Source organism: Haliaeetus albicilla, chromosome 5 (genome assembly GCF_947461875.1).
Source record: "Haliaeetus albicilla chromosome 5, bHalAlb1.1, whole genome shotgun sequence".
Classification (NCBI taxonomy): Eukaryota; Metazoa; Chordata; class Aves; order Accipitriformes; family Accipitridae; genus Haliaeetus; species Haliaeetus albicilla.
Window position 1 is genome coordinate 38649488 of NC_091487.1, and position 17928 is coordinate 38667415.

Genomic DNA, 17928 nt, shown 5'->3' on the forward strand with positions numbered 1-17928 from the left:
AACCCTAGCCTGCTTTTTGTTCTGTTGTGGGGGCAAACTGCTGGTGACATCTTTCTTCCCCTATTCTGGGGTTTGGGTTTTTTTCCTCCCATCTTCTTGCTGTTTTCAGGCACTGAGTCACAGCTCAGCTTTCCTTGTGACTGCCCCGTGATCCTACTGCTTGCTTACCTGTTCACAGCTCTTCAGTATTGCTCTGTCTTCACTATTGACACAGTTTTTCCAGAAGGCAGCTTACCTTCTTCCTACAGTGTACAATGAAAGGAAAGCCTGTGTTAAGCCATAGCTACCTAAGTTTTCTTGCTAATGCTAGTCATGGCAGTCATTGTAACAGTGGATTGTGTTCTTGCTGTGAAGAAAAACTGTCTTCTCAGGCTCCTGAATTTCTCTGGAAGGGTTTTATTTGCCTCTGACATAACTTTTGAGTTGCAAAGAATAATTGGAAATTAAGTTTTAGTAGTGGTCTCTAAGAGGCCCTCAGGCAGGGGATATGAGGAGAGCTTTGAAAATTAATTCTGTTTTGTTATCTGAGCAAAAAGTTGCAGGACAGTTGTTTTATTTCCTATAGGATGCCTTAGGCCATATTTTTAGGGTTTGCAGGTTTTATTAAAAGATTCTGAAAAAATCCAGCGAGTTGCACATTGTGTGCTGTGATTGTAGAAGGGGTAAACTTTTCATATAAAACACTGAATTTATTTTTTTAAAAGATGCAGCTCTAAAAAGAATGGCCACAGTTGGACACCTCTGACTAAAAATGTTACTTTACCAAACTTGTTTGGGACTAGATTTAACATTTTAAAACACGTGTAGGACACAAATAAATGAATAAATTAAAGGAGCAAATGCTGTGTAAAAACCAGAAATGTGCTTGTCTCTTATCAAAGCATGTCCTGTTGTGTGTATGCTCTTAGAGGTTTGTAGAAGAAAGTTATTACCACTGTGGCATCCTATGGCTACTGCCAGGATTTAGGGCAAGGATGAGAATCGGAATTGGGATCCTTGGAATAGCTAGGAAGTTGACACCCTGTCACAAGGCAGTCCCTAAGGAAACACCTGCATAGGCTTTTCAGATCTGTATGTAGGATCTGTGGGTTTTGCAAGTAAGTAGTCTGAAACTCTATCACTTGGTAAAACTATCAGCTGGAGCAATTCGGGAAATGTTAATGGTTTAAAGCAATCTTAGAGAGTGAGGTAGCCCCTTAAGCAGCTTGCAGATGGGTAATTAAGGACTCACCTTCACCTCCCTGATATGGGATGGTACCTGGCAGTGTGCCAAGTTCTTTAGCACATGGTGGGAAGGCACTAATTGAATGCAGTCTAGAGCACTGATTGCGGAGTGGTGGAGGCTGGAAGGGACCTTTGGAGATCACCTGGTCCAACACCACCCCTGTTCAAGCAGGGTCACCTAGAGCCAGTTGCCCAGGACTGTGTCCAGATGGCTTTTGAATATCTCCAAGGTGGGAGACTCCACAACCTCCCTGGGCAGCCTGTGCCAGTGCTCAGTAATGCTCACAGTAAAAAAATGTTCAGAGGGAACCTCCGGTGTTTCAGTGTGTGCCCATTGCCTCTTGGCCTGTCGCTGGGCATCACTGAAAAGAGCCTGGCTCCATCCTCTTTGCGCCTTCCTTTCAGGTGTTCGTATACACTGATGAGATCCCTCCTGTAGCTGCTGACTTGACACAGTTTATGCTTGCTCTCCGTACTCTCCAGCTGCCCTGTAAGCAGTATTGGGTTTTAGACATACATTTGCAGAAAAGAGAAAGGAGAATGATGCTGTTATAGGATGGGTGATGTATGCATTCCCAAGCTTCCTGTATCCATTTAAGAGATACCCTTAATGGAGATGATTTCTAAGCAATTAATTTAAAAAAGGATTTATGTTTTTCACCTGCAGTTGCTATCTACAGATTTACCTAAGAACCTGTCACTTTAACAGTTAGTGTTTTAGCTATTTCACTCAAGCAATAAGCAACCTTCTCAGCTAATTGCTTACTTTTGATTTTTCTGGTAGCTCATAGGACTTGTGTAGTTAGGAAAAAATGTAATCTCTTTATACTGGCTTAATCACAAGACAATATGATTAATGTAAAGTCAGTAGGAGAACTGAAACAAATCACAGTATTGCTATTATAGCTAGTACAGGCAGGTGCAAGGGAGTAAGGATGGGAAGCCAGTATTTTGCCAGATAGGCTCTTGTTTTTTTGGCAAGTAGAATTCAGTTTTAATGGTGAAGCATTATGCAGTATATTAGCATTCTTTTAGTGTGTTTAATAAAAATGTTGCCTTGGTAACTGGAGACTTAACCACCGTAGCCTGTTGTAAATCCTTTGGAGATGTGAGGAAGTGCTTTTGGTGCATTTATGTTACAAGAGTTACCACTAAAATCTTAAATACTGAGGAGCTGTGGTGTTGCAGGCTTCCTGATGATGGCTGTAGAGTGTTCCTTCATTTGTTAAGGAAAAAAAATTTTCATCAGCATTTTTATCAGAAACTCATTAGGGATGAGCGCAGCAGCAAGAAGATGAACTGTCATCTCTTGTTCCAGCTTACAAATTAAGCCATTTTTCTACTGATACGTGCAAGCCTTATCCAAATATCCCTGCAGGCAGAATTGCACAACATTCCACCTTCCTTATCACAGCACTTCTTCCTCTTGTCTGAGATGTCTAGAGATTAACAAACGCTTATGGTGGATGGGGGGGTTAAGAAAAATGCCTCATTTGGAAAACTTGTAGAGCTAATTAAAAGTAAGCTGTATCATGCTGATTGACACCAAAGCTATATAGTATTTAGAAAATCTAAAAGCAGAGGTGAAATTATTAGAAAGGGGAAAAATACTTGTTCTATATCTGTATGCCCATCCAGTGTCTGAAGTGGTAATTACTTTATGATATATGATCATAGTTATGTTGGAGCCTGTGGAAGTTAATGGGCTTCTGCTGTCTGAAGAAACACTTTAAATGAGATATTCATGGTTATAGTGGACTGAAGAGGGCTGCTAAAAACTCTGCTTACAAGCCTTAGTACTAATCTGAACGACTCTTACTGTAATGCCTCTTAGTCAAGCTTTTCTTACTTGCTTCCCGAGGGTGAAGCTGTAAGTAGAATGAGTCACGTTTTAGGACTGCAATGGATTTCCCATGTTCTGTTTTCTCTTTTTGAGGGAGAAACTGAGGGACAACTGATCTTGAACAAAACTTTGTACTCCTGGTATGTGTTCTGTGCAGATGCTTCACATGAGTGTGATTTGGTACAGATGGAGGGCTAAGCAATGAGTGTGCCTGGGAGTTTTTCCATGCTTTTCCCTGCAGCCTGGACTTCAGCAGTACGGAAGATGCCTCATCTACAAAAGCTGTATGGCAGCATGGCTCATGGGGAGGGTAACTGGAGATGGTGAGGGTGGAGATGGCCCTCTTAGCCCGCTGTATTTTTGCTTTCAGTGTCCTTCCTTGCCAGGCAGTTTCTTTCATATGTCTGATGGCTCTCCTTTAACATACAGGGTTTGCGGTAGAGCTGTCACGGTCTCCTGCTGTGATAGGTGGCACCAGTAGATCTTTGTGTCTCTATTTAGATAACTCATTGAGAATGCAGATAGGAAGGAGGCAAGAAGTATCTCTTGTTCCTGTCCTGTGTATGCGTACAGCAGGAGCCCTGAGCTCACAGTGACTGGCTGTGAGCAGGACCAAGAGAGAGAGACTTGGGAGTGGAGGCTGCTGTGGATTAGAGCTGAGGGGTGTAATGGAATGTATAGGTGACGGGTGTGAAGAACATCAGTGTTGTGGTCCCTGCAGCTTCCACTCCTGAATGAAGGCCTAATTGTAGTGTCCTTGGCTTTTTAAGGCCTTGCCTTCAATGATCATAATAATGGTAGGGGTAAAGGGAACATTGAATGTGTATGCAAAAGCAGTTATGGTCTGTGTGTGTGCTGGGCATTTTGTGGACTTTGGATTAAATGAAAACATGGTTTAGCCAATTCTGCTTTCTGGATATGTATTTATTGTTTAAAAGTTAAGCCTATGACTTCTTTGACCAGAGGGAACAAAGTAGAAATTAGTGGACTGTCAATATCTAAACTTTTGCAGTTGAGAAACACCTTGTAGAAAGTAGTCCTGCACCTAACCCTGTTCTAGAAACTTGGAGTGAGAGTTCAGATCTACTGACTGATGTTGAAACAGCTAAGGAGTGTGCTTCTCCAGAGTGGGCAGCCATCAGCCCTGGACCTCATTTACTACTTGCTGGACTGTTTTGTCAGATCTTAAGTGTTGATGGTGCTCCAGTTGTTTGCCTGTGTTAATATGTAGAGGTATTACATTTTTCCTATCCATTATTCTGCCAAGAAATCTCTAACAAATCCTTCTCTTTTGCAGGATTTTTTTGTCTGGCCGTTGTACCCAAACTACTGTATGGGTATATGTATTCTTATGATGTTCTGAATTTAGTACTAGTGTCATAGGTGAGGAACTGTGGCTGAGAGAAATCAAGTTACATGCTTAAGTCAGGTAGGGATATTGCCAGGGCTGGAAGCTAAGCCCTGTTGTACTGAACTCATTATGAAGGCAACACCTTTTCTGTGCTCAGAATTAACAGGACTGAGTAAGCAATTGCACCTTGAAGCTCTGTGCTGACTTCTGAAATAGCTGCTCTAAACCTTGTCTCTGATCTGTTTGCTAGATCTCTGAGTGCTCTGGCACCACAGGGTGCAAAGGACAAGAAAGTCTTTAAAAATTGCTGAGCTGGCTTTTATGTAGCCAGTGCTACTCAGGCGGCACGTGTATGCATGTCATAGGTAGTCCTCAACTTGACTTTGCTGTTTCCTGTGCAGAAAGCTTCCAGCAGAGCTGGCTAAGCCATTGCTGCTGAGCTGTGTCACCTGGTCAAACCACATCCTTGGTAAGTCTCTACTGTTGCTGTTGTCACACTTGGGATCAGGTTGAAGGATGTTGATCGCAAGCAGGTAAGATGGAGGTAAAATCAAATGCTCTAGGAAAGGTAAATAGAAATGCAGGTGGTCTGCAGGTTAAGCAGCAAGCTTACCAGCTCTGAACACTGTTAGAAAACCTTTTTGGGGAAAGGTTTGTTCTTTCGTGTCCCTGTGCGTGGAGGTTTGGCTGCTCCCCATGAGGAGGAGCGTACCCATGGCCGCTGGGCCCTCCCACAGCCTCAGAACTGGGACTGGGATTTGGCTGGCTGGGGCTGCCTGAGCAGCGCGGCTGGTTAGGCAGCAGTCACCACGGATATGCAGTGCTGCCCTTCCCCAGGGAGGAGGGGAAGGGAGCGTGTGCTGGTGGGTTCATAATCTAAGGAAAGCCAGAAAGCAAGTAGGGCTGTATTCATTTACTGCTGTTGAACAAGCTGCTTGTTGGAAGCAGCTTATTTAACTATTCCAGTACTGAATATTTTTTATGTAAGCCATGTGATTACTTCGTGGTATTTAGGCTTGATGGGGGAAAAACTGGTGTATTGCAGGAAGCCTATGGGCTGTCTTCTGGAGGAAGCTTTTTCTAATGCAGCTGACTACTCTGTTGTGTTCTAAAGTCCCTAAAAAATGCCTGTTTAGCAGAAACCATTTTTTAAAACAAAAAAACCACCACCACAATGAATGAGTCTTCTTTCAGAAGAGATTTCTTAGTAGGATTAAAAAAAAAAGAAAGAAATTTTCTCCTTTAGATACATGTATTGGGTTTGCATGGCAAGGTTTTGGTAGTGGGGGGGCTACAGGCATGGCTTCTGTGGGAAGCTGCTGGAAGCTTTCTCCACGTCTGACAGAGCCAACGCCAGCCGGCTCCAAGATGGACCTGCCGCTGGCCAAGGCCGAGCCCATCAGTGACGGTGGTAGCGCCTCTGGGATAATAGATTTAAGAAGGGGGAAAAAACCCCCTGTGCAACAGCAGCCAGCTGAGAGGAGTGAGAATATGTGAGAGAAACAACCCTGCAGACACCAAGGTCAGTGAAGAAGGAGGGGGAGGAGGTGCTCCAGGTGCTGGAGCAGAGATTCTCTTACAGCCCATGGTGAAGACCATGGTGAGGCAGGCTGTCCCTCTGCAGCCCCGGGAGGACCCCACGCTGGAGCAGGGGAAGAGTGAAGAGTCCTGCCCCTGAGGAGGAAGGAGCGGCAGAGACAACGTGTGATGAACTGACCCCAACCCCTGTCCCCATGTGCTGCTGGGGGGGAGGAGGTAGAGAAAATCAGGAGTAAAGTCAAGCCCGTGAAGAAGGGAGGGGTGGGGGGAAGGTGTTTTAAGATTTGGGTTTATTTCTCACTATCCTACTCTGATTGGATTGGTAATAAATTAAGTTAATTTTCCCCAAGTTGAGTCTGTTTTGCCCATGATGATAACTGGCAAGTGATCTCTGCTTGTCTTTATCTTGACCCACGAGCCTTTTATTATATTTTCTCTCCCCTGTCCAGCTGAGGAGGGGAGTGTTAGAGCTGCTTTGGTGGGCACCTGGTGTCCAGCCAGGGTCAGCCCACCACAGATGCTGAGAGAAACGGCCATTGACTGTGGTGTCAGTCCCTGAACAAGCCATCCCCCAAAAGCCAGGCTGAGTGCTTACTGTCCACAAGGCTATTGGGCTGGCTGCTTGCTATCAAATCCCTTTGCTTCAGTAAACTGGCATCTTATTTTCTGTCTTCCTGGAAGTTTCCTGAAGTGGTGCTATATTCACAGCTAATAGTTTAATATGACTCATGGGCCATCCATAGTGGATCTGGGTGGGTTGGAAGGGCTGGGACTGGTGGAGGGTGTTGTCTGGAACAGGACACTGAGACCATGTGATTCTCACCAAGGGATGATGTCAGATGGGGTTATAAATCTACAAAGGCTTTTCACTTCAATGGCTGTTTGCTGAACAACTCTTCTTTGAGCTCTGCAGGACAGCTCTGCCTTCTGATCTGACACTAAGAATTTAATCACGTGCAAGGGAAACATAATCTGTCAATGTATTGCACTAGGGATGGGTGGATGGTGGTTGCTTTTGTTCTATTTAAAATAGTCTCTGCACACAACTGTACGTCTGGGAAGCTGGAACATCATTTTGATAGATACATGTGACATTTTATCTTTGCAAGAATGATATATCATAAATGAAACCTGAGCTGGACTTTCTTTTTATTTCTCCACATTGTTCCAGGTACCTGCTAATACCTTCCATAATTGCTAATGTTTTTTTGGGTTGAAAACGGCTACAGAGCCTATCAGAAGCTGTAAGAGGAAGGGGAATCCGTACGGGAAGGCAAGATCTGAATCTTTCCAACTCTGCCGCAGCTCTGATCCAAATCTTGACTTCCTGGCCCCAGCCTAAGGATTAGTTTGTTCTTTTCTGCATAAAGTATTATTGTAAGGCTGCCCAGAACATAAAGGTATAACTTTTCACTTAAAAAAAAAAAAAAAAAAAAAAAAATACAAGCCTCCTCATTGGCTGCAGTTAGCCAGTATGTGTATCCTTAAACTGAAAGGGAGCATCTTCCAGCTGGAGGGTGGCCTGTGATGATGGAGTGTTACTTCTGTACTAGCTTGCACTGCTGTCTGCTTCAAAGGTTTTTTTGAGCAAAATGTTATCGGCTTGATGTGTAGGAAAAGTAGGGACAACATATTAGCAAAATAATTCCTGTATCAGTACAACCTGTCTCTCTGCAGGAAGATTTTCTGAGTAAAGCTCCAGTGCTTTCTCTCCAGAATGTACAGTTGTGTGTCCCCTATGAGCCATCAAGACTGAAACATCCATCTAAAAATGTTTAAATTATTATTCTGGAACAAAAATGTTTCAGAGAAAGCGAGTGAGCCTAATCTGTATCTCTGGAAGGTACGGCCACCTCAGATTGCTTTGGGTGTAACGGATCCAACCAAGTAACCTCTTCGCCTCTGCTGCTCTTGTGAGGCAGTTCCACAACCCCCTTCCTGTGACACTTACACACCTTCTCATCTGTTCGTGGCCAGTTTAGGTCAGTTTGTTCAGCATCAACCTTTACCAATACATTAAGAGGGGAAAGAATGCCTGAAACTAGACAGCAGTCAAATTTTCCCCTTTGCTCTCATTTAAACAAGTGAAGTCCTTTTAGTTTCCTGTCATACTATGGGTTAGCTATACCTGTGATCATCCCTCAAGTCTTTTTCTGCATCTCTTCAGGGCCAGGGAATCTGTTTGGCCAGAACTGTACAGAAGGGATTGTGTATGGGTCTGGCACAAGGGCTTATGTCTGCCTTCACTTACAATGCAGACCACAACTGCGTTTTTCTTTTTGCACTGGTGTCACACGGTTGTCCTGGGAAGGTCTTGTACACTTGGGTCTCCCTCCTCTGCTCTTAGTAAATGGTGAGGTCCCAGATTAAATACAAAATTATTATCTCGGTATAAATGTCTATGTGCTTTTGGGCTATTAGGTTTCACCAAGAGCTTGCAGCAAAACCAAGTCTGCTTGTGCTTTCCTAAGGCTTTCTGTCCCCTGGAATTTGGAGAAGGCGCTTCTGCAGGACACAGCTCTCCCTACTGTGGTGGACCCTTTTCTCCCGGCCGGGTTTTGTGACACTGTTCTCTTCATCCTGAAGTTCCTGGCCAGTTGAAGTAAGTTTTGCATCTGACAGAAGTTAACATTGAAGAACCTTTAAGGTGGCCGTTATGTTGTTACCTTCTGTTTGTGAGAGGCAAGTTGCTCAGACTGGTTGTGTTGCTCTCCTGCTCTTCCCTTCAGGCAGGCCCCCAATTTATTTAGGCTAGTACACACGTAAAGGAAATGTTGACATAACCACTGTTATTACAGATTACTTTGTCCAGACACCAGCAGTTACAAAATCCACCCCACTGCTATTACTACCCTAGTGTTGCTGGCACCTGCCCATGTTTAACTCTTGGTCACTTGACGAAAGCAAGTTGCTCTTTCCCTTCCCTGCGGGTGCCCACTCTAAAGAATTTGCTGTGACTACTCAGTCCCTTGCTTGTCCTAGAGGTCTCCAGAAGAAACAATATCTCAGTTTTTTGATGTTGGGAGCTAGAGACCTCTTTTCTCTCTTGATTTGTGCAAGATAAAAAGAAGTAAAGAAGCAAAGGATGAAAATCTGCAGGTCACTGCTATCAGATCTTTGCATTGCCAGTGCAGTGCAATGGCAGGGGCGCTGGATCATCCTTACATGGGAATTCTATGTCTTTTCACTCCACGTTTATAAATTAAGGTGATGCTGTTGGGCCCAGAATCCTTTTTACCCTTTGTGCAACATAATTCCAGGGAACCTTTTTCCTCTCCTGATTATGAGTTTCTTCTCAGTGCAGTGTGAGGAATGGCCACTACAGCATTAATACTTCTCTTCTGCAACGCAGTGTTGTATTCAAGAGTTGAGGCTCAGGTGAGACGGAGACAGTATCTGCTGCTCTCCCCTGTTCACCACCCTCTCCCTTAATGTCGCTCTGAGATGGTCTTTGATGCTGCTCGGGACACGTCCTGTCTGGGACCAAAAGGCCAGTCAAAGCCAGGATGAGAGAAAGTAACAAAGCGTCGAGTTTGCTGACTCTCTCATCTAGCGATCAATAGACATTTTTATCAGGGACCTGCATCTATAATTTCTCTAATACCAAATGCACCTTGTGAGCTGGAGGCGGGCTGTCTGTGTTTCCTCTATTTAAGATGCTTTGCAAGTGCCTGTGACCATACAAAGCTAAGCGAGCCTGTCCCCAGAGCTGTGATCTAGTGTATGGTATGTCCCAGGTTTCTAATCTTCAGGAATGAGAGAGGACCGTGTGTCTGCAGTGTGTCACTTCTGAATAACTGCACTGGGAAGGGCTGACACTTAGCAATTAGAGCATCAAACTCGATACGCGTAGGATGGCACAGGTTAAAACAGGAGCAGATGCTTCACAGCATGTACGTGTCTGTATTGGTTATATGATACCCCAAAACTCCAGATGTTTTACCAGGCACAATGCAGGCAGTTCTTCCCCAAATCCTAATCCTGGTGGGAAGGCTGGATGCGGGAAGGAACAATATGATGCTAATGTGCTTTCCTGTGGGTATTACAAAAGACAGGGGTTCTTTTGGAGGGCTGTGTTTGTATCTCTGCAGGGAGGGCGGGTTTCAAGAGAGGAACAAGGACTTAGGGAACCAGAATAAAAAGCTTGTTGTGAGAGTACTAAACGGGAGATGAATGGAGACTCACCTGAGCTGTGTGACATATTCCTATGTCTCTGTGCTGTGGCCAGGAAGGAACTGGTACCTGAGAGGCAGGGCAGAGGCTGCGCTTGCCACATCTCCAAGATGCAGCAAGGCACGGAGGCAGGCAGAATTTTATGCTCGTAACTTTGATCAGCAATGGCCCTTTAAGGCTGAGCAAGGCGTGCAGCATGGACACTGCCCAGTCCAAATCCAGCAGCCACGTGAACCGTACCCGGGTGGGCAGTGCCAGGCTGGCACAGCAAAAGCCTTCCAGTGGCAGGGGGAATCTTATTGAACTTGCTGGCTCCCACCCATTCTGCTCCCTTTTTCCTTGGGACAAATGAGAAGAACCTGTCTCCAAGTGCAAGATTTTGGGGGTATGTATCAGAGTAAGAGATGCCTGACAGTAAAACGTCCATCTTGCCCTGATTTCTGTCTGGGGTGCTGCAATGTCGAGTGAAATAACCTTCCAAGCCAGCTCTGGTGCAGATGTATTTTGGCATATGTTATTGCTGGGAGCTTTCTCTCTGATGAGCTCTTTCTGCCTCTCTGTGTTCCTGATCTCTGGCTCTCTTCACTCTTTTTTTTTTTTTTCCTTGGGCTGGGATGTGTGCTGTCTGTCATGCATCAGGAAGTAATACGCAATGAGGAAACTCTCATCATCTGTGCATCAGGGAGAGAATTATTGACTGAGTGCTGAGCAGTCAAGTTATTGATTCAAACCATAGCCCAGTCTCTCCGTCTGCCGCTTGGAGTGGCTGGTTACGTCCTTCTGGTTCATTGCATTTAATCGGATTCCCTGAGCTGCCACGCAGAGGGAGAGAGTTAGAACCAGATCCATCTATAATGTTTGCTTCAAAATCCAGTTCCGTATCCCCCTCTCCATCCATGGAGCAGGCAGATTCAGATGCTCTGGACATCAGCACCAAAGTGCAGCTGTACGGCGTGCTCTGGAAGAGACCCTTTGGGAGGCAGTCAGCCAAATGGTCCAGGAGGTAAGCTACAGTCGCTGAGGGATGCTGAGGTGAAATACAAAGCCTAAGGGTGCTGGGGTAAGTTAGAGCCTGAGTGCTTGGCTCTTCAAGTGCAGCTAGCCAGGCAGAGACTAGGGGTGAAACTTTGGGCATAGCTTCCCTGCTGTTCTGAGTCTGCTTTACACACATAGCACCTCATTGTGCTTGCTTCTTTATCTGCCCAGTCCCTGTGCAATGTGTACTCCAGGGTGGGAATAGGGACTAGCTGCCTCCTCTGGATAATTATCCTATGATCATTTCATGAAAGAGGAAAAGTCAGCTCCTATATTTTGCCCCTGAACTGCTTGACTTTGTTCATCAGCACTTGTTAAAGCTCTTTGAGTCCTTTGGGTACGAGATGGCTAAGCCGGACTGATTGTGCATGTGGGACTGTGTGTGCATGTGTATGGTCTGCAGAGGTTTGTGGACCAGCATCAGTACTGCTGTGCTGCGTGATGGTGATGGCACGCTTGGAACAGTGAATGCAGACTATCTTCCCTGGGGAGAAGGTGGCTCTGAATTCTTTCCCATGTGCTGCTAGGGAGTTGTAAGCTGCTGCTGTGTGTTGCGTATCAGCAGCCAGGAAGCTTCGAGCTGGAAAGCATTTGCTATAACCTTTTACCAAGGACAGAAATATGTTCTGTAATACTGAAGTTATAGGTCAGTTTGAGGTTTAAAGTTGGTGTCGTTTCTTTATGCAAATCGCTGAATTTCACAGGAGAGTTTTCTGCTGGCTGTCAAATGATGGGACACGACTGTTTATGGATGGGTATTCGCACAGAAACATAGTACAGCTCTTTCTCATTGCTCACGGGGGGTACATGATCCAATGGATTAAACCTTACAGCACTCCTGGACGGCCGATTAATGTCACTGCTGATAGATGTCGTTGGCAAATGATTCAGTTAGAAGACTGGCAGCTGAGAAACTTGCATTTTCACCCTAGCGCTGCCAGAGATATGTTTTGTGAGCCAGGATTTGTTGTCGTGATCTATTAAAGAAGAATAGTAGTACTTACCCGCCTTTAGTAGTTTGATATCAGCAGATGAAAAAGTCTGCCAGAAAAGCAAAGTAATGTGGTTTTCTTCCCCCACCTCACCTTTCCACTGGCAAAAGACACAAACAAGTCATTAACAAAAGGCAGCACAGGAAGCCGGATCTACCTCTGGAGCTGAAAGGCAGTTTTGTAGCCTTTGTAGCACAGTGTGTGTTAAGGCTTTTTGGAAGAATAAATTAACCTGCACATGAGCAATGTCTGTCGGCTACCTTGGGTACTTAACTTTTGTGGGTGCCTTTTTGCTGCAGTCTGCAGTGTAGGCACAACACATCAAATCCATTTCTAAACCCAGCTTTCCCAGTTTTGTGCTGTGTAGTAACCATAGTGCTGTCTAGTCTAATAGACCTGTGAAGATGGTGTGGCCTGAAAAACAGTTAAATGTTGCTTGGGAAGCAGTTTTGTGTTTGTAGCAATCTCTGACCCGGATGCAGGTTTTATGCTGTACTCCCTCACCCACCCCATCCCTGCCCCCAAAACAATGGCCTTTTTTCACCCAGGAGGGAATTTGTGCTGATGCTCCCTACTCAGCTCCCAGACATTGATATTTAAATGAATTATGTCTGGAAACTAATTTGACTGTGTTATGGAAAAGAAGTGGACAGAATAACAGAGGGGAAGGTAATTTGCCACGGAGGAGAAATTCTTAAAAGGCTTTTTTTTCTTCCTAATCAAAATTTCTTGCAGGCAAATGGCCCATCTCTGCTCTCTCTGTCATTATTTATTTAGTGCTGTTCTATTCCTAGAAGTCAACCCCATCTCCAGCAAGTGGTAAATATTTTAGTGATAGCAGGTGGGAGGAGATGGGGAGGTGACCGTGGGGTGGGGATGATGTGGAAGGTTAGCTGCAGGCATGGCAGCTGAGGGTCCTGGGGCACCGGAGACAGGTCAGTGGGAGACGAACACAGGGAATCTGTAGGGTTTGGAAGGAAGGGGTTTCTGGAGTAAAAAGACTGGAACAGATGGAACGATAAGATTTTTTTTATTGCAGGAGAGATTTCCTTTAAAGTAAAAAATCTTGCACGTTATTAGAAGTCGGTCATTATGGGGGGATAAGGAGCAATTCATCTATTCGCCCCCTTTAACCTCCATGCCCACCGAGACACAGCTGGTCAAGTGCATTATTTTATGAAAAGGAGAAGAGATGTTTCCTGCTCCAGTTAAATTAAGAGAAAGAATTGACTATTGCTAGATACAGTTGAGGATCTGATCTCTGAGCAATGTAGATTTTGTCCTGAAATCTCAGATTACTACTTTTAATCTGTTTGGTATTTACAGGTAGTAACTTTGCTGTGAAGTAATTTTGCTCTGGACAATATTACTACTCCCTGTCCCAAGGAAAGTCTTCCCAAGATATGGGAGATAAACCAGCATGCAACAGGAGGATTGATCACATCAGGCCATCAGCCATGCAGATGAGTCTGTGTGGCTGTTTAAGAGATGCATGATACTGGCTTGATCCTATTCATTTGGCTGTAGCAACAGTGCTGCTGGAGACACTGACAGGAAAAACAAATGTTTAAGGGAAAGATGGAGCCTGAGTGGATAATGGATCAAGGAAAAAAGCCTAGGCATGGTGTCCAGTGCTTTGGTGATTGAAATACCAGGTTTGGGGATTTCACGGCAATAGAGGTTATGCAGGGAGGGATAGCAGAGCCTTGTTTTAGTCAGGGCTGGCATCTGATGGCACCTGTGAAGACAGCAAGACTTGACATGAGGCAGTTGTCTGGAGCACTCTCGGTCCTTTCCCTTGCCCACACAATGGTCTGTCCTGCAGCCTAAGTATTTGTGCGCTGCCTGAGAGGGCTCAACTGACCGCGAGTGGGCTGGGTGCTTCTGGCACTGGACCAGCACGGCTGTGTTTATCTGCCAGGGCTGACGTCTGAGCATGCTGCCTTTCAGAGCTTTATTTTGGAATGCCATCAGCAGCATCCTAGCCCCTGTCTCTCCAAGAGAAGTTGTTCTATTCCGAAGGTGAATTTTCTTTCCTTGTAAAGTAATATCCTTCCAAAAGAGATGCAACAGTCTTCTGAGTTTACTGGTGCTTTTGACCAGTCTAAGCTTGGGTCACTGCTGGACTGTCTTTGGAAAGTCATATTCTCGGCCCTTGATTATGGGTCCTCCTCTTCCCACCAAACTGCACTCCATTCTTCCTTCCAGTTAACAACAAGCAGTTTAGTCTCTTCCCTACTCCAGAAGTTGTACTGGTAATGGCATCAGCCTGGCATGGAGTCTGGAATTAAATGCACAAGGTATGTACCTGCCCTGGATGTGGCATGAATGGGGCACTGTAGCGTTGCAGATAGGAAGTGACACATCCTTTTTTACTGTGAGTAATCCCAGCCCCTTACAGAAATGTCAGGCTCTAAGCCGACTGTCACCTTTCAGGTGAGAGACTTTGGGGCTAAGGGGAACAGTTCCAGGAGGGCATCTGCTCAGTGGTCAACGAGAAAAGCAAGGTGGAACATTAGGAGTTGAAAAGAGTAGAGAACAAACCAGAAAATATGCTTATACCTCTGAGTAAATCCATCAGAGATGCCAGGGTGCTGCTGGAAGGAGGGAAACACAACACAGTTGAGAGAGAAATTTTATCTTCTCTTGGACCAGTCCTGGCTGTGGCACTGCGAAGCATGCACATAACCTTGTTTTCCAGCAAAGTGGCTACCAACAGTCACTGGATGTGGTCACGGGACAGACGGAAAAGATGATTATTTAGGACTGTTTTCTGCTCTAAAAAAGCTAGAAGGCAGGCAGCTGCAGAGCAGCGTGTGTGCGTGCAGCACAGGGGCAGCGGGAGCTGCTGAAGCAGCACAGGGGCTGTGAGTCAAGCAGACCGTGTGCTTCCCTCTCATCCTTGTAAACTTCCCACTTGGCTGGTTGCTGTCGGGAAGCATCCACCTCTTCCCGCTCCCTGCCCAGGAGCTGCTCCAGCTGCCCGGAACCAAGGCAGGAGGCAGCCAGGAAAGCCTGGAGCTGTCAGGAGAGGAAGAGTGAGGGACAGGTACTGCAGGCTCTGAGCTGACGTGCTGATAAAGATCCTTTGCCCATCGGTTTCCTGAGCCGTCCCCAGGGAGAGAGAACTGGGCTGATGTAGTAACAGGGATTCGCTGCCCGTGCTCCTGGACTGGCGCCCAGAAAACCACCATTGGAAGGAAGGACCAGTGAGACTGCTGCAGTTTTATAATGTAAACACGTAACACAGTCCATTGTCACTTCAAAAACTTTTACAAAGATTAGCTAATTAATCTCATTAGCCCTCTGTGACACAAAGAAAGCACTTTGTCCCCAGAGATCAGGTATCTCTACTCGTCCAGTATAGAGCTGTTGTGTCTAATTCTGGCAGATCAAGTCACTCGGATTGTTACTGTTCCTCTGCTATTCCAGTTTAATTACACTGCAGTTTCAGTGGTTTCTTAGTGCAGGATTTAGTGACAGGGTGACCCAAGGGTGGGTGACCATATGTGAATGGCTCTTGTGCTGCATGTGGAGTGTGCACGGCTGTACCAGGTCCGCTCACCTCTTTCACCTTTGCTGCTGCTCTCCAGGCTTTTTGAAAGCTGCTCTGTTTTTAAATCTCTTCTTTTTTTGGTTTCTTGTTTGTATTCAAAACCTTCCCCTGTCTTTCCAGCACTCCTTTTTCTTCTGCTGGCTCATCTGTGCCTAATTCAGATACGGGTTCAGTGCCTCCAGCCCCCCAGTCCTAACTGGGTGTCTCTCCCCATTCTCCCTTGGTCATCTTTTCCCTTTCTGCTCTTACTCACCTTGCTGCTGCTTCAGTCTTCAGCTTGCCCTTGAGTCTTGTAACTTTCTCCTCTACTCCTTCACTTCACCCCTCTTTCCATTGTGCTGCGTCAATTATCCTCGTAGTGTTGTATGGAGGCTTCGTCCTGAAAGTCAAAGTTAAAGTGGTCATTGCCTTCCAGGTAAGGATAGATGAGGGAATATAATCTAAGCATAAATACATTATGTCCATCAGCTAACCAGTTTTTCAATGTTCTTCCTTCATTATTTGCTGTGGAGTTTTGTTGTTACTATTTTTTAAACTCTTATTTTGTACATTTTCATTCCAAATCCCCACAGATTCTCTCCACATCTGTGAGATCAGGGATCTAAAAGTTCATTAATCTGCCAGAGGCACATAAATTCTCAGAGATCTGTGCTATGCTTTGTTCTGGGTTTTGTTTTGGGTTTGTATTCCACTGGAGCATAATCTGTAATATGGGGATTATCAGCAGCACTAAGCAGGCAAAAAGTAAGTAACAAACTAAAGCCTGGCTTTAACTGGGGGTTAACATTTAGATTAAAAATCACGTATAGCTAAAGATCAGTATCTTTACCTGTCTTGCAAATGTTTCTCGAGGTTGTTCAGACTGACAAGACTGTTGGAATCAATGAATAGACTTTCTCCGTTCCATGTGGTGTGCTGGTTTTTATTCCATGTGGTGTGTTGGTTTTTATTCCTTATTTTCATATTTATACCCACAGTATCTAGTTCACTCTGACCCACTGGACCAAGCACAGGCCATTGGCCAGGCAGGATTGTTCTTTAAAGAAGTTATTTCTGTATTTATTGTGCAGATGAGGTTATATGTCCCTCTAAAAATCAAGTCCTTGTTGAACTAAGCATTAGAGACATAAAGTGAAGATGCAGCTACTCATAAGAAAGCTTTCTTACAGAGTTAATGACAAGAGGTGGGAGGAAAAATGAAATTGAGCAGCAGCCTTGTGCTTTCCTCAGAAGTTATGTGGAGCGCTCTCTGATATCTGCCTTGGCCAGGGTCAGCTCTGAACCTGCTGCAGAGGTCATGGCTGCCTTTGCCATTAATGCAAATATATCTGAAAATACCAATTCTTTTTTCACACAAAGGTGAGACCTTGATGAATCCCCTCTACCAGTTATGTGTCCCACAGAGCTGTGCCTAACACAGACGCCTAACATCTGCTAAATGGGCCGGTGTCTCAAAGTTGTGTGAGCAGTTCAGCCCCCCCCCCTTTTTCTGGGATGCTCCTTCCCATCCCTGCCTACTGTGATGAGGAAACCACTCTGGTCCCTGATCTGTGACACTGGCGAGAGGTTTGGGATGGAGATTCCCATCATAGGGAAAGCAAGTTGTGCCCCATGGACAGTCCATCTCCCTGTCCATCTTAGGCACCTTTTACAATCATACAGAGAGAGTATGGACGGCCCCCACAGGTGGGCTCACACATTGCTTTCCCAGCTGAGGGGTCGTTAGATGCAGCTCCTCTGGGAGGTGCACTGGCACACGAGCTCGGGCTGGAAACGTGATGGTCCCCTGGGTAGAAGGTGAATAGTAATTGCTCCTACTCGGATAACTTGCTGGACAGGCTGCACTGTGAATGAGCACCTTTTCGGTCTGCTACTGACTAAATGACCTCAGTGCAGAAGAGTGATTTTTTGCACTGAGTCATGCTGTTCTCCTTGGAGAGATTTTGCCAGGCTGTGGTCAGGAACAAGAGGTGAGGTTAGGCAGTCAACCATGATGATCCCAGAGTATCAAACAAGAAGACAGTGCCCTGCTGAGGATGCAAGCTGGCTTCTTCTCCCCGCCTCTGATATCAACAGGAACAGGTTTAGATGAGTGGGCAAGGAGAAGAAAAAATTCAGAGCACAATAATTGTTGCTGGTGTTTGTACATTCTGAAGATTTCCGGATGAAAATACGCATGTGTTCAATGACTGTCACTTTTAAACATTTTGGAGCA

The 17928-nt window shown here is 45.3% G+C and overlaps 1 protein-coding gene across 3 annotated transcripts in view; it reads left to right on the forward strand.

The window, feature by feature from the left end:
* The first annotated feature begins 10396 nt into the window (after positions 1-10396).
* PLEKHD1 (pleckstrin homology and coiled-coil domain containing D1) overlaps positions 10397-17928 on the forward strand; it is a 31282-nt gene continuing 23750 nt past the window's right edge. For 2 of the 3 annotated variants that reach the window (XM_069784223.1, XM_009912687.2), the window contains exon 1: positions 10397-11133. In XM_069784223.1, the coding sequence (XP_069640324.1) occupies positions 10985-11133 (149 nt within the window). In that variant the 5' untranslated portion in view covers positions 10397-10984. The remainder of the gene's footprint in view (positions 11134-17928) is intronic. The other variant, XM_069784222.1, reaches the window with a different exon arrangement.